Raw genomic sequence first — 17,145 nt, 5'->3', positions numbered from 1 at the left:
AGCCTCTGCTCTGTATTCAATACCTCACTGTCCTGAGACTGTCCGTCTGTTTCTCTGTGTGTGTGTGTGTGTGTGTGTGTGTGTGTGTGTGTGTGTGTGTGTGTGTGTGTGTGTGTGTGTGTGTGTGTGTGTGGGGAGGGGTGTGTGTCTGTGTGTGGGGAGGGGGGGGGGGGGTGTAGTTGTCTCTCATATCACTTTGTTCCATGTCTGTTTCAGTCTGTCTGTTTCTTTTTGTCTTTCATCTGTTTGTTTTCTGTTCATCCGTCCGTCTCTCTCACGGTACTCTGTCTTTCAGTCTATCCCCTCACCATGCCGATGTTGGCTCATCTGAGACACATTGTGTGTTTAATGTCTGTCAGTCTGTCTTCTCGACTGAAGACAGCATTTTTCAAACAGTTCTTTTCCTCTATTTTGCTCTTTGCTCTGCATCTTTCTCTCTCTATTCTTTCTCTCTCTCTCTCTCTCTCTCTCTCCTTAACGTCTCACATTCTTATGTATGCATTGTTCACAGCAGGGTCAGTCCTACCCGTACAGTGGAGGTTTGACTTCATCAGGAGGAGGTGGAGGTGGAAACCATCCATTCTCATCCCTCCCCGAGCCCCCCGCGTTCTTCTTTCCCCCCATACCCGAGCGCCCCATCTCCTTCTCCCCTCCTCCATCCTGTCCTCCTCAAAACTACACCGGCCAGCGGCGTAAGAGCACCTCCATCCTGGAGGCCCACACTCGACACTTTCAGCCGACGTACACGCGCTACGCCAGCAGCCTGCACCCTTTCTCCGGCCTGGAGGACCTGCTTAACTCCGGGATAGCCCAGCGGCTGGGCGCCGGGCAGACGGACACCTGCCTGTACGGCTACAAGGACATGAGGGCGGAGCAGCAGGAGGTGGAGTCTGCACTGAGGCGGAGCTATAACCAGGCGGCCTTTTTGGACCACTATGAGGCCATGGCGTTCGCCGACTATCAAATGGCGCACCAGCTGAGCCAGCTGAGCCTCCACCACCCGCAGAGGCATGCGGTGGCCGTGAGCAGGGGCTACGAGGGCCCTCCTCCCCCACAGGCCGGGTTCTTCCATCCACACATGATGCAGAGGCACACGCCCCTCCCTGCTCCGCTCACTAACATCGGGGACTCCGCCGGTGCTTCTGCGTCGTCCTCGGACGGATGCTACCCTTCTTCCCCTTCCCCCTTCCCTCTCTCTGCCCCTCCGATGCTAGGCGACACCACTCCACCCTCTGCAGAGAGTATGTTCGAGTACCACCTCGCGGCGGCAGCGGCCGCCGCTGCGGTCGACCCCGGCCTCCTGGCCTCCAGATTGGTACATCCCGCATACAGGGTCAGGAGGAGTTCCGTCGACCTCCCCCTGGAGGAGAGCTCTGGGTCCGGTTCTGGTTCTTACGGCCGTCTGCCTGCGGTGACAGAGGAACTGTACTCCTACATCAGCCCAGAGCACCCTCTGCCTCCCGGAAGCCTCCTCCTTCACCACATCACAGCAGGAGGCCAGGCCAGGAGCCCCGAACTCCCCGCCGACTCCTTGGCCTCGTCCTCCGACGCCAGTGACTTCCAGTCGCCTCCCTCCGCTCTCCTCCACTTCCAACCTTCTCACGACTCGTCGGCCGCCCAGTGCATCCCCCTGCCCTCCTCCCACTCCTCCTCTGCTCCTCTGGGCTACGAGTCCTCCTCCTCCTCCTCCGGAGGCCCACACCCTGGTGACCTCCACGGACACCCTCCGTCCCAGCCCAGCTTCCTGCTCGTCACGCCGTCCTCTGAGCGCCCTCCCGGAGGAGCGTCGTTGCTGCAGAGCACCTGGCCGCCGGGTCAGGGAAGCCTGGTACCCGCCCAGTCTGACAGCACCTGGCCACCGGGTCAGGGAAGCCTGGTACCCGCCCAGTCCGACATAACATACCATGAGCCTCTGCTGGTCAGCACCAACACCAACCAACACATTGTCACTTCACTGTCTGAAATCACTTCAGCTATAGCAATTGAATAATGTGCTCTTCATTTGAATAAGGATACATGTATAATATGATGGATGGAATAGGGGAGAATAATAGTAGTGGTAATAATCATATATTACAGAGTAGAATGGAGTATAATCAGGACATTTTAAGTAGTTTTTCCCATTTTAAGTAGTTAATCCCATTTTCATTATCTATTTTCAGATTAAATTCCAGATCCATTCCCTTTTCACACTGAGATCATTCTGGTCTCGGCTAAACTCAATTTATACTCTCATCGTAAGTTTGTGTCACATGTTGGCAAGAGACACTGCAATGCATATAAATCTGGCAATAACCTGCTGCATAATATACTAGAGACTAAACAACAGCGCAGACAGGCAAACTGTGTATGATTCTGACTCTGTCGGTCCATACCAGAAGAGTAACTGAATTAATTTCAAACGGTGAAGTGACCAAGACTCCCCCTGCTCTCCCTCTCCTGTTGTCGCTTGCATCATACCTCCCTATAGACCAGCTACTGCTCTGTGCTATTGGATAATATCAAACCCTGTGGTTCAGTGTCAGCCATTTATTTGCCGTGGTTGTGATTTTAAGCCTCTCAAGCCGACCTCTCCGCTCCCGAGAGAGACTCACCCTGACCGCTTGTCTTCTGTCCATCTATTCTACAGTAGCATATTTCTGTCACCTGGGCGTCCCTATTCTGGGCCTGTCACCATAGGCAAACATTTGGATAAAAATTAAAAGTCAAGTCTTATGAGACTTGAGTTTGACAATTCATGGTCACTGAAGCTTCAAATGAAATGATTTTTTAGACTTCATTAAGGTTGTTTTTGAGTCTCCCTCTGGTATTAAAGCTTTGTTTAAATTAACTATCTGAATCCCTCCCCCGCCCCCCCCCCCCCCCCCCCCCGTTCTGTTTTGTATTTCATTTTGTTTTGTTTGTACGCACCAGTAAGTAATCTTTTGTGTGTATGTTCATATACATCTGTATATGAGAAGTGTGTGTTTGTGCAGGTATATAGTACAGGTGGTATACCTGAAATCTTTATCATACAAATCAAAGTCCACACATCCAGTAAAGTTTACCAAAAACGACCTAGAAAGATATACATACTGCAATCATTGTTTTTAGAATCCTTTAAATCATATATTTTACGTCCGGCCGGGGAAATTCCAGGTGAAAAGAAGCAGCTTGGACTCCTCATGCATAGAAGGAGGCATGAGGTCAGTCCGCTGCCCACCCCCCCCCCCCCCGGTTGGCAGAGGAAGTGTAGCGCCCAGGATTACATTAGATAATTGGCACTGGGTGAAAAGAAAACTGGGTTACAAAATCGTGGGATAAAAAGTAAAAAAAAAAAAAAAAACATATATTTTGTCGATTTTGTGGATTTTGTGCGACTTTGATTTGTATAAACAAACACGCAGAAACATACAACAAAAACCAACCCGGGGGTTCAGACATCCGCTATGTAACCACACAGGTAGTGTCTGGTTTTAATATTTGTGAATTTGTTTTAATTATTTTTGTCTTAACCGTTGCTGAGGTTTTAGTGCTGCTTCAACGCTGGAGGTGGTTGGATTGAAGAGGCTTAAAATAGTTGTTTAATGTATTTTTTTTATTAAATTTTCCTTTGGTTTGAACTTCTGATTCCGTTTTAGCTTCTTGTTTGAATTTGTTTTTCTTTTCCTTTCTTTTCTTTTTTGCCCCTTCCTGTCCAGACAGGAAGTCAAGGTTCTGACACACATGCTTCAAAGGTCTTAGTTTATTAAGGTTTATAATTGCTGACGTCATCCTCCTGTCGTCCCTCTTTGTTCCCTAATCTTCTCCTTCCTATTAGCCTTTCTTCAAACTGTATATTTTATGTCCTTGCTTGTTAAATAAATTATTCATATTTTATTATATTTTATTTTCCCCCTGTGGTGTGTGTGTGTGTGTGTGTGTGTGTGTATGTGACTGTTTTCTGTGTCAGTCAGCAAGTCGTGGAGTTGAGCATTTTTTGAACGCTTATGTTTAGTGTATCTATGGCATGCTTTTCTCTACTCGGTGTACTGTGTTAAGGCGTAGTGTGAACGGGGACAAGTATCCACTTCTTCTATAGATGCTAACCCTAATTAGCTCGCCAGAACTAACGGAGTGTCAGTGTGGTTTAATGGGATTTACTTAGGTGTACTTTGTGTTGTGTTACGTAAAGGCATTTAGAACAACTTAGTTTAGCGCACTTTAAAATTGAGTTTGCCAGGCAGCGTAGTTGGGTTGATTTTAGTTCAGCGTTTTGCCACATGAGTTTAAAACCTCTAAAGTAACAGTAAGCATTTTAAGCTGAGCTTGGTTTTGTTGAGTGATTAACTTACACATTGGTGAAAAACTAAAACGAAATGTTTTTTGCAGCACATGGATGAATTTCTTTTTTTCTCTCAACCATAATGAATCAAATCAACAAGTGACAAGGCACTGCTTTTTAATGTAAAAATACTTAATTTGTTTATTTTATTTAGTTTTGAAGCTTGGGTTTTATCATTTTGTTTCATCAGAAAAACCACAACCCACTGTGTTTTGTTGTCTTAAACAATCACCTGCATGCTGTGCTCATCCCATTCACTAATCCTAACACTCTACTGTACAGTTGTACTGTGTGCGTGTGCGTGTGTGCGCGCGTGCGTGCGTGCGTGAGAGACTCCAGTGCTGGAGTTCCTTGATGGCGGTGTCTTACAGGTTCTAATTGTCTCTTTCCTCTTCTCTGTCCCCGTCTGTGTGAACGGCAGGTCCAGGCTACACCTCCCCAACCCGGTATCGTTACGTCCGTCTCCCTGTCAAACCCCGCAGCCCAACAGGTGAGACTGACGATGCAACCCCTCCTATCCTGCTGTCCTCTGTGCCAGGGCGACGCTTGGCTTCAAGCTAGTCCAATAATCACACCGTATAACCAACAATGAAATAAGCATAGTGATATTAGGGCTGCAGCGATCATTACCCTTGTATAGTAAAAAAATAATATTTATGTGCAGTTGCGTGTTGCACTGTGTGTGTGTGTGTGTGTGTGTGTGTGTGTGTGTGTGTGTGTGTGTGTGTGTGTGTGTGTGTGTGTGTGTGTGTGTGTGTGTGTGTGTGTGTGTGTGTGTGTGTGTGTGTGTGTGTGTGATTTAATCGACATGAGAAGATTCTAATCGTTAATGTAATTTCCTAAATTGATCACTCTAACCACTTAAAACATATTTTTAGAGCAAAACTCTAGGCGCGCTGTTTTGTTTTTTGTTTGCTTTCTTAAATTCATGTTGAGAATTTTCTTAGTCGTAATCAGGCAAGAGTGAGGTGTGCTCCTCTCAGTCGAACGCAAGGTAGCAACGAGCAAGTACTGTATTTTAAGTAAGGAAATGCTCTTTGCCAGTGTTGACGGTGATATTGTTATCTGTACGTTAATCTTGCATACTAGGCAGACCTACTCCTGTCTCCACAGAGGTCAGTATTTTTTATAGAGACAAACTAGCTGTTTTTCTGCGAGCACATCATGGTAAATGCATTAGCAGCGTGGTGAGAGTAATTTAAGGGCACAAACTCAAATCTGACGGTGATCACGCAGAGTGAAGAATGTCCTGTAATGAAAAAGGGTTAAATCTGCACACTGCCTGCATATTGTCTTTAAACATTTAGGTTTTATGACTTTCATTTTCATTTATTTTTATTTTTCTTTTTTCTTTTAGGTTTTATGACCTCAATTACACCCAAAAAACCTGAACTTTGAACATTCAGTGGATTTTCTGTGGTCTGAAGTTTTCTTTGGGGTTTTTTGGGCCTTTTGAGCTACAATGAAAAGAGGCAACACAGTGAAACAGTGACATCTGCTGGCAAATCCCATTGACATATATGGGATTTGCAGTAAGTGATGTCACTTACTGCCGGCAAATCAGAGCACCTGTTTGAGCCAGAAAACCCCAGATCACAGAAAATCTACTGAATGTTAAAAGTTCATGTTTTTTGGGTGCAATTGAGATTAGAAAACCTAAAAAAAACAAGAACAATTCCAAAACCTTTTTTTTAATGTCACAATCCCTTTAAACATTTGAAAGAGCTCTCTCTCATCCACTTCATCTCCTATAGCCCCTCTCTCCCTTTCCCTTCCTCTCATCTCCTATAGCCCCCCATCTCCCCTTCCCTTCCCTCCCTCTCATATCTCCTCCGTTATCCTGGGTTCCAGCCTGAATCGCTGCGTTCCGTGAATTTGTTTTGTCACTCACTTTGTCGCTACTCGGTCTGGGCAGCAGACTCGTATTTCATAACTTCACCTGTTACGTTAGCCTGGTTAATAAACCAGACTAATATCGCACGGACCGCGGGATATTAGTCTGGGGAGGCTCAGCTTGGATTTCATTTCCAGGGGAGCGGGTTGAAACATTTTCTCTTTGACGCAATTGGTCAGAGAGACTGTCAGTCAAAGGTCTCAAGCATTGAAAGTCACTGTACCAAAGCCCCGCCCATATTGCATACCGTGTCCCGATTGGCCGCCCCATTTCTCTGGTGTAGGAAATGGGCGTACAATTGAGCCTCTCCAGACCGTAATCCGCCGGCAGGCAATTTATTTTTGCCAACGGCTGATTCGGTCTGGTATAATTTAACCAGGCTACTGTTACGTAGCCACGTTGTCCATGCTTTTCTCACTCGAGACTCGAGAGTAAAAACCTACGGAAAAAATAAACAAATTACTGAACGATATGTGCAACGGGTGCACAGTGCACATTGATACGACGCAAAACGGGTGTTTCCCCCCCCCCCCCCCCCCAACCCGCACCACAGACCAATTAGAAGCCACTGGTCGATGTCACCTCTTTACATGTCCCGCCTACCTTGGGCCCCTTTTCCACTATGGGGTGGAACCAGAACCAGAACCAGAACTTTCCAGGACCCAGAACTACCAAGAACCATGTGTAGTTCCAGAACCAAGTTCTGCTTCCGTTTCCATATAACCAGAACCCAGAACCTGTTAAGTCTGCCCCCCCCCCCCCCCTATTCCCCCACTGCTGAGTAGCTCGGCCGGCAGGGCCCCCTCCCCCTTGGCACGGCCGGGGGGGTCCCGGAATACAGAGATATTCATGTTTAAATAATGACTGGTTATTATTCAACAGTGGTGGAAAGTAGCTGTATATAGTATTCTACTTAAATACATTTCGGCCATTTGAAAATAGACAAACTACAAGCTTGATGAGACACGTGAGCTTGTAGATTGTCTATTTTCAAATTTATTTGCTTTATTGTACTTTTTTAAACCAATAATATGAACATATTTTTATATGCCACATGTGCCACAGCTGTGGCAGCCACATGCCACAGCTGTCACATATATTTCCTATACATAATAGATATACTGTATATGCACATACTGTAGTTTATATGAACATGGATATATGCAGCATACATTATATATAGGCTATATTTGCCGATATGGATTTCCTTTCCATGTGGGGAGTGGGACAACAGTAAAACACCCGTTTTAAATGCATTCGACCAGTTGTTCTCCAACCTTTACCTGTCTACAATATTTTGCTTAAACTGCAAGAGAAAAATATATATCATATAGGCTATAGCTCATATGATAAATGATAACCCACCTTTTGAATATAGCATTTAACATTGTGTGGGTTGCAATTATAGTGCCTCTTGAGCAGATTGAGCAAATTGTGCCATAACATCCAGTCCAGTTGTAATGTCAATATCAAGAAATGTGCAAATACAAATCATTTAACCGTTGTGCTAGTTGAATTTAATTCTTCCAATGTGTAGTATTGTGTACAGCACATTTCTAGTAATGATATGCCTAATGCCTTGCCCTGAAAAAGAAAGAAAATTCTGTTCTGGCAATTTAGAATAGATTATATGGCGCTCTCGCGCGCGAGCACACGCACGCAAACACATACACGCACGCAAACACATACGCACACGCACACACACACACACACACACATCTGCAGTTAGCCTAGCTGTTAGCTGTAGTGTAGAACAACAACTGCAAGCAAACAACTCGTCGCGACAGCTTTATGGCTCTCTCTCTCTCTCCCTCACGCACACACAAGCTCTGTCTCTCCCTCTCTCGTGGCCATAGTGTTTCTGTGTGCTTTTCCAGGTTATTTTTATGTGTGTCCGCTGTCGCTGTGTCGCACTTAGGAGTTTAAAATGTACGCTGTTGTGTTGTGTGCGCTTCTCCTCGCTCCGGTCTCCTCAGTGCTCAGCCTCAGAGTGCTGTCACCTCAGCTCGACCAATCGAGAGCAGCAGCGCTGCTGGCCCCGCCCATAGGTTCCCAGAACTCAGCGTTAGTACTACCTCAAAAGCAGGGCCGAAAAAAGGTTCTGAGAACCTGGTCTGAAACCGTGCCGTACCGCGCTGTGCGCTGTGGAAACAAACCCAGAACTAAAAAAAATAGGTTCAGGTTCTGGATAGTTCTGGTTCCACCCCATAGTGGAAAAGGGGCCTTGGAGACAGGAAGCAGGCTGGAACACAGGCTATCATTCCATTCCCGTTTTAGTTCAAATACCTCCTGTCTGTTTTAGTCAATACTACGTAGTACTACTAATGCCTTAATAGTCCTCAACGTCTTTGAAGTGGTTACCAGTGGCGGCAAGATAACCAATCTGTTTTTCTCCTGCAATGGGGATAGGGCCCTGCCAACTGTGGTGTGTGTGTGTGTGTGTGTGTGTGTGTGTGTGTGTGTGTGTGTGTGTGTGTGTGTGTGTGTGTGTGTGTGTGTGTGTGTGTGTGTGTGTGTGTGTGTGTGTGTGTGCGTGTGTGCGTGTGCGTGTGTGACCCAGCGTTATGAACTAATCAGGGACTTAACGTGATGTGATTGGATAAATGTAGAAGTTAATGAGATGAAATATTTCCAACCGAGAGCGGAGCAGGAATGGAGCAAAGAGCCAAGACACCACTGACTCTGATTGGCTAATCTCACATGGTGACCAATAGAAAACATGTGGAAGCCTGCATATCATGCTAAAACATTATCTCTCCCTTTCTGTCTGTCTCTATCTCTCTCTGCCTGTCTCACTCTCTATCCTCTCTATCTCTCTCTGCCTGTCTCACTCTCTCTGTGTGGTTTCTCTCTCTTCCTCTGTCTCTCTCTCTCTCTCTTCCTCTGTCTCTCTCTCTCTCTCTTCCTCTGTCTCTCTCTCTCTCTCTTCCTCTGTCTCTCTCTCTCTCTCTCCGGCCTAAGGTTGTTCAAGCCAGTCAGATCAGTGGTACAGTTCAGAGCCCCTCACACACCGCTCCACCATCGGGACCCCCAAATACACAGGTAGCACGCACACACGCACGCACACACGCACGCACACACGCACGCACGCACGCACGCACACACACACACACACACACACAGCGTCAAACATACAAATACTGTAGCCATTGAAAAGTAGTTATCCAAGTATGTAGGTCATAGTTCACACACACACACACACACACACACACACACACACACACACACACACACAGAAGCTACAGTTCACATCATTGCAGCTGAGCTGAGTCATAAATGTTGATGTTTCTGAAAACATTCATTCATTCTATATGAGCCACATTTCCTGCAGCCCACTTACTCATACCCTAACATAAATATATGAACACACACACACACAGCTTTCATTATGTACATACACACCCTCCTGATCACATGAATACACATTGCACAACAACACTATCTATACAGACTAATATCATACACGTATTACATGAATGCACAGACCTCCGTGAAGGTCCATCAGATAGTCCAACTGGGTGTTGTGTGGTGTCACATCTCTGGTCCTACTGTAGGTCGTAATGACTGCAGTATATTGTGTTTGTTGAGCTATCCATGTAAAGTAAGTAAAGCAACTGAAAGTGACAACACACAAACACACACTGCAGCATAGTTATTAGTTGACACACACAGTTTGCATCATTGATTGATTGATTGATTGAATACTTTATTGGCAGAAATGTAATCAGTACAGGGTTCAGTCAAACATAAATGTAATCGGTACAGGGTACAGTCGAACAGAAATGTAATCAGTACAGGGTACAGTCGAACAGACATGTAATCAGTACAGGGTACAGTCAAACAGACATGTAATCAGTACAGGGTACAGTCAAACAGACATGTAATCAGTACAGGGTACAGTCGAACAGAAATGTAATCAGTACAGGGTACAGTCGAACAGAAATGTAATCAGTACAGGGTACAGTCAAACAGACATGTAATCAGTACAGGGTACAGTCAAACAGAAATGTAATCAGTACAGGGTACAGTCAAACAGAAATGTAATCAGTACAGGGTACAGTCAAACAGAAATGTAATCAGTACAGGGTACAGTCAAACATAAATGTAATCAGTACAGGGTACAGTCAAACAGAAATGTAATCGGTACAGGGTACAGTCGAACAGAAATGTAATCAGTACAGGGTACAGTCAAACAGACATGTAATCAGTACAGGGTACAGTCAAACAGAAATGTAATCAGTACAGGGTACAGTCGAACAGAAATGTAATCAGTACAGGGTACAGTCAAACAGACATGTAATCAGTACAGGGTACAGTCAAACAGAAATGTAATCAGTACAGGGTACAGTCAAACAGACATGTAATCAGTACAGGGTACAGTCAAACAGACATGTAATCAGTACAGGGTACAGTCAAACAGACATGTAATCAGTACAGGGTACAGTCAAACAGACATGTAATCAGTACAGGGTACAGTCAAACAGACATGTAATCAGTACAGGGTACAGTCAAACAGACATGTAATCAGTACAGGGTACAGTCAAACAGAAATGTAATCAGTACAGGGTACAGTCAAACAGAAATGTAATCAGTACAGGGTACAGTCAAACAGAAATGTAATCAGTACAGGGTACAGTCAAACAGACATGTAATCAGTACAGGGTACAGTCAAACAGACATGTAATCAGTACAGGGTACAGTCAAACAGACATGTAATCAGTACAGGGTACAGTCAAACAGACATGTAATCAGTACAGGGTACAGTCAAACAGACATGTAATCAGTACAGGGTACAGTCAAACAGACATGTAATCAGTACAGGGTACAGTCAAACAGAAATGTAATCAGTACAGGGTACAGTCAAACAGAAATGTAATCAGTACAGGGTACAGTCAAACAGAAATGTAATCAGTCAAACACTGAAGGGATCACATATTTTTTTTGCCTTTTATTGATAGATGTACAGTGAGAAACAGGGGAGAGCAAAGGTCATTGGGATCGGGCCTCGAACCCGCGACACACTGTCACGCTACCAGCTATAAGGTGCCTGGGCTGCTAAACCGGCCCAGGCCCACAGCCTGGTGTCTGACATTAATCAGACCAGTGTGTACGTGTCCAGTGGAAACCTCGTATGAATCTGATCTCAGGTCAGAATGGGTTAATTGGACCCTAAAGATAAGCGTGGACAGAATGATGGCGCTGTGTGACACGCCGTCTTTTGAACTGTGACCTTTTTAAACATTTATAGCCAACAGGAATCCAAGATGTTCCTGACCAAAAGAGGAAGTTGGTTCGGGCAGGGTTACGTCAGAATGATAATAATAATAATCGAGGGAAGTCTACTGATGTGACACGAACTTCAAGTTCCTGTTGTGTAGAACCTGTGAGCAGGTCCAGCTGATGCTAGTCCATACCTCATCCTCATGTAGAAGTAGGAGGCTTTGTTTGATACAAGTTAGTAATAAACACACACAACAACTTAAGTTGTTTGTAGTTCACAGCCTTTTCTGGGTCAACAAGGCCCACTTGAAAATCTTGAAACTGTGAAAGTGGCCGTCACGATTATTATGACATTTTAATAATTGCGATTGACGTGGTGTCTGGCCGCTATAGGGCCGAGCTTACCAGCATTCCATGCCACTTCTGCCTCCACACTTCCACCGATTACTCATACGTACTCTGCCTTGGGTATAGGCTTATTATCTTCACATATTGCACAGTTAATATAAAACACATTATTCAGGTACATTTCAGCCACCTTTTTTCCCCAGGGTTTTCCCTGCATCTATGGTAACATCATTCTACAGAGTTACACATTACTTTTAAAATTATCATTATTATTATTTGTGTGGCCCTAGAGCACTAGTTATATATACATTATTGGGACATTACGAATACAAAAAATGGCAGATATGACAAATTAACACACATTGGATTACTTTATACTTAAAAAGAAACTAATTTTGGAAATAACCGATAACAAACTTGAAGATCCTACTTTTTGGTATTAATTTTTGAAATATTAATAATGTTATAATATCGATAAAATCTTTCTTGTTTTGCCAACTGTGGGCCCCCACTTTTAACCCATTCTGACCGGGCACCCATTTTGGTGTCGGCATCATGTTATGCTTTAGCTATTGAAAAATAGCAGATCTACAAGCTCATATCGCGCCACCGAGTGGCGCGATACGAGCTTGTAGGTCTGCTATTTTTGAAAAATCGAAGAGCGACTGACATTTCTAGAATCTGATCTCAGGTCAGAATGGGTTAATCAGACCAGTGCGTGTCCAGTGGAAACCTCGTATGAATCTGATCTCAGGTCAGAATGGGTTAATATCCTCACAGCTCACCTGCGGGCCCACAGGAGATCACTGCTATAATCACTGACATCACTCCTTCCTCTCTTCCTCCTACTCCTCCGTCTTTCACTCTCTCCATGTCTTCTTCTCCTTTATTTCTTCCTCTTCTCTTCCTTCTTTTCCTTCCTTTCCGTCTCACCGTACCCATCTAATCCCCCCCCCCCTCCTCCTGCTTTCAGCACAGTGTAACTCCGCCCACCTCTACCTCTGCTTTGGCGACCCTCCCTCCTCCTCCGCGGCCCTCCCTTCCCATCGCCACGGCGACGGGGGGCGCCATTTCCTCTCCGCCCCCCTCTCCTCTTCTGCTTCCTGTGGGGGGGGCGGGGCCTCCTGCTCTCACTTCCCCTCCCCTTGCCGTGCCCACCACCCCTGCTGATGCTACGCCATTGGCCACCGTGGTGGTGCCAATAATCAGCGTAATCTCCGCCCCCTCTGACCCTGCCGTGGAAGCCCCTCCCCAGGTACTGGTTGATGGACAGTCCACGCCATCCAATCGTGTGCCATGTCCCGCCTCCGTCTTACCTCCGTGGTCCCCCCCCCCCCCCCCAATCCTGGTCATGTAGAGCAGGGGTAGGCAACCTTAGGCACCAGTGCCAACATTGGCACAAAGGAGGGTGATCACTGGCACACTGGCAAGTGTGTGAGAGAGTATCTTTGGTTTTAAATAAACTATTTAAAAAAATGCAGTCAAATAAAGTCCCTCACATTTGTGTGTAAATTACATCCTGCATTCTACATTCATTAAAACTGAACTCTGTTACTGCCCTGACTCTAATGATCATTATAACAACGTGAAATAAAATATTTAAAAATTACGAAAAACTTTATTTGTGGACAAGCAAAATATGTTGGAATCTTTCACGTGGTGTCATTAAAATTAATTAATGTGGATATGGCACACTGACGATCCAGAAAATAAAAACATGACATTTCATTTAAAAAAGGTTGCAGACCCCTGATGTAGAGAGCAGTGGTTCTCAAACATTTTCATGTCAATATGTCTCTAAATTAAATACATTTGTTTTCGAAAATCTAAAAGACAGCCGGAAACCGACAATCATTTTGCTGGGGACAGCCCGGGACTCCCTCAAGGACCACTGTGGGTCCTCGGACCCTACTTTGAGAACCACTGGCATGTTGTTGTTGTTGTCGTCATTCAACTCTATCAGACTGCAGACACAGAGGGCTAAATGTTATTGTGTGCCGTCTTCTACATCCTGACAGTTTTCTGAAAAAAAAACCATGTGGTTCTTCGATTTTTCAAAAATAGCAGACCTACAAGCGCTATGAGCTTGTAGATCTGCGATTTTTCAATAGCTAAAGCATAGCATAATGCTAACACCAAAAGGCGATTCCCGCCCCAAAATGGGTTAAAACAATTCTGCATTTATTATTGCATTGTCTCTGTTTCTGGTGGGTTTGAATTTGCAATGAAAATAAATAAATGGTTAGAATTAACTGGCTGCCCTGATGTCACTGTGTGTCTGTGTGTGTGCCTGAAACCAGTGTCCATTAACTTTGACGGAAGGTCAGTAGCAGTAAGTGCCAGGGACGTAATCCCGTATCCGATACGTCTTTGCACTGAGTGCCATGCCCGTAAAGACGTAATAAAAAATAAAATAAAAGTTTTTTTTTTTTTTTTTTCATTTTCTTTCTTTTTTTTTTACAATTTTTTTAAAACTCTTTTTTTATAATGGGAGAATTGGCACTCAGAGCCTAAACTGGTGACCACCAGGTGGCGCTGAAGCCTTTGGGTTTTCAAAGTCCATTGAGGACTAATAGCGTTATAGAACCAATTCAAACACAAGCAGGTTTGTTACCGCTTTTCTCTGTCCATTTATTGAATTCAGATTTTTCCAGATGTATCAGTAGTCAGATAATATCTCTGATTGTATGGTCACGCAAGACTAAGATGGACACTAGGGTTCATGTGGTTAATCATCATCATACCATAATTCTGACAATGTCTGTCTGAATGTGTGTCACTGTGACTGCCGTAGCTCCTCACTGCATGCACCAATCGCTCCCATAATAATATGGAGGTCTTCTAACGAAGCCCTTTTTCGAAAACGCACCCAGGGCGCAGTACCCCCCCCCCGCGGCCACAGGGCGGAAAGTATTTCACAACGGGCAAGGGCTAGTGAAGATAAATGGTGATTATGTGTGTCTCTGTGTTGCAGCCTGTGTCCCAGCCTACAGATCAGCTTCAGCTACTGCTGCCTCCACTTTCCTCAGCTTTGGAGAGGTAACACACACACACACACACACACACACACAATGCCACACCAATACAACTCCTTGCAACTCAATGAGTTGCATTGGTGTGGTTTACCTTCATTTAAAAACGTTTTTTTCCTGACCCGACCCTTTGGTGTGGTTTGGGCTTTACAAGTAAAAGCCCCGGAATTCAAAATTGACTTGAGTAATAAGTACAAAATCACACCTGTGTGAAGTGAGCCATGCAACTGTACCGTATGGGGGGGTCCCCGGCCCGCAACATCCAGACCCCCAGGAACGTGCCCAAGGGGCCGCCCCGGTTCCGGCGAGCTGCCCCACGTCCGAAACGCTCAAGAAATGACTGTTACTGTGTTTTCCGACACGTACGTACGTACGTTTTTGGACACACCGACTTGTTTGTGTATCCCAAAGGTCAAATTAGCCTTTTTTGGGGGGGTTAACCCATTCTGACCTGAGATCAGATTCTAAAAAATGTCAGTCGTTCTTCGATTTTTCAAAAAATAGCAGACCTACAAGCTCGTATCGCGCCACTCGGTGGCGCGATATGAGCTTGTAGATCTGCTATTTTTAAATGGCTAAAGCATAACATGATGCCGACGCCAAAATGGGTGCACGGTCAGAATGGGTTAAACAATTACCTCAAGAGAACATATTTACAATTAGGGTAATATCACTTATTTGCTGCTCTCATTTGGCTGACCAGTTGAAACACTTTTAACCCCATAATCACCCCTTTTCCTCCCCCCCCGTATTTACTGTGCTTTGTAGGGCAATACAGTACTTGGGTAATAAATGTACGTAGTTACGTTACTGCTATAGAAATGCATGGCAGGCTGGCTGCGCTGCCAGATCAAAAGGCTCTCTTGTGTTTACTGAAACTGTGTAAAAGACAGCCCTCTTACCTAGTCTCAGTCCAAACAGAGAAACTGTAAACCTAAATGTCATTTCTCTCTCCGCTCCCAGAGCGTGTGCACAAGGGCGTCAGGATTAGCTCACCTAAATCTGCGCCACTGCTCTGCTCGAGGCTAATTACCTTGACCTCGTTAACTGACCGGCTGCATGTGCTGTGCGCCTGGGAGCTGGACGAGCCGCCGTCCTAGATCACCGGTTCCCAAACAGTGGGTCGGAACCCATTCGTAGGAATATATACAATTATCTTTTCATATAATTGAGTGAACATTTGTAGCCCTTGTTTTCTTTGCACTCTACTTTTGTGACCCAAACATTTGAGTGCACAGTCAGTCATCCAAGGTGGTCTTTGGCCGTGTGGGCTTTGGAAACATAGAAGTCTGTGAGCTTGTACATCTGCTATTTTTGAATACTCGACGCAAAACTCTAAAATCATACGAATGCTTTCCCGGTTTTAACCCATTCTGACCTGAGATCAGATTCTAAAAATGTCTATTACACCCTGACAGTTTAATTATTAACCCATTCTGACCTGAGATCAGATTCTAAAAGTGTCTTTGATTTTTCAATAGCTAAAGCATAACATGATGCCAACACCAAAATGGGTGCCCGGTCAGAATGGGTTAATGGGTGAAGCATATGTACTACTTTCACTGGTGATTATCTCTGTATAAGAGTGTCTGCCTAAAGAGTGTGTGTGTGTGTGTGTGTGTGTGTGTGTGTGTGTGTGTGTGTGTGTGTGTGTGTGTGTGTGTGTGTGTGTGTGTGTGTGTGTGTGTGTGTGTGTGTGTGTGTGTGTGTGTGTGTGTGTGTGTGTGTGTGTGTGTGTGTGTGTGTGTGTGTGTGCGCGCGTGCGTGCGCGCTTTAGTTGTCAGTCAGAGTGTTCAGGTCAGAGTGACAGTACGGAGGCCGGAGGTCGTCATGAAGGTCGTTCGGTAAAGAGACATCAGAGGCGGTCGGTACGAAGTCGATCCAGACAGGATACAAGCGGCAGGGCTAAACTCAACGTACTGAACGTAAGCACACACACACACACACACACACACACACACACACAACGTGTTGCTGTGCCCTAGGGATTTGAGTTTTTTCTTATTGTGTGTGTGTGTGTGTGTGTGTGTGTGCGCGCGTGTTTGTACGTGTGTGTGTGTGTGTGTGTGTGTGCGTGCATGCGAGTAGATATGTAACATAGGTGACAGAGTGGCAGAATGTCAGCTGGAGACCCACAACCGGAAGATGGTGACATTTAGATTTGACCTGGATGGAGACAACCCTGAAGAGATAGCACATATCATGGTATCTGTCTGTCTGTCTGTCTGTCTGTCTGTCTGTCTGTCTGTCTGTCTGTCTGTCTGTCTGTCTGTCTGTCTGTCTGTCTGTCTGTCTGTAGGAGAATGCATCTCACAGGTCTGTCTGTCTGTCTGTCTGTCTGTCTGTCT

At 45.2% G+C, this 17,145-nt stretch overlaps 1 protein-coding gene across 2 annotated transcripts in view; it reads left to right on the top strand.

Annotated features, from left to right (window-relative positions):
- The window catches only part of LOC310853533 (serine/threonine-protein kinase WNK1-like), a 144,658-nt gene that overhangs the window by 86,288 nt on the left and 41,225 nt on the right, over positions 1-17,145 (top strand). For both annotated transcript variants that reach the window (XM_083757915.1, XM_083757914.1), the window contains exons 12-17: positions 4,725-4,793; positions 9,159-9,239; positions 12,739-13,020; positions 14,740-14,804; positions 16,575-16,722; positions 16,886-17,002. In XM_083757915.1, coding sequence (XP_083614041.1) covers positions 4,725-4,793; positions 9,159-9,239; positions 12,739-13,020; positions 14,740-14,804; positions 16,575-16,722; positions 16,886-17,002 — 762 coding nt within the window. The remainder of the gene's footprint in view (positions 1-4,724; positions 4,794-9,158; positions 9,240-12,738; positions 13,021-14,739; positions 14,805-16,574; positions 16,723-16,885; positions 17,003-17,145) is intronic.

This window comes from Protomyctophum parallelum (assembly GCF_964188405.1).
Source record: "Protomyctophum parallelum genome assembly, chromosome: 22".
NCBI lineage: Eukaryota > Metazoa > Chordata > Actinopteri > Myctophiformes > Myctophidae > Protomyctophum > Protomyctophum parallelum.
Note: the sequence above shows the minus strand (reverse complement) of the source record. Positions and strands in the feature narration are given on the sequence as shown.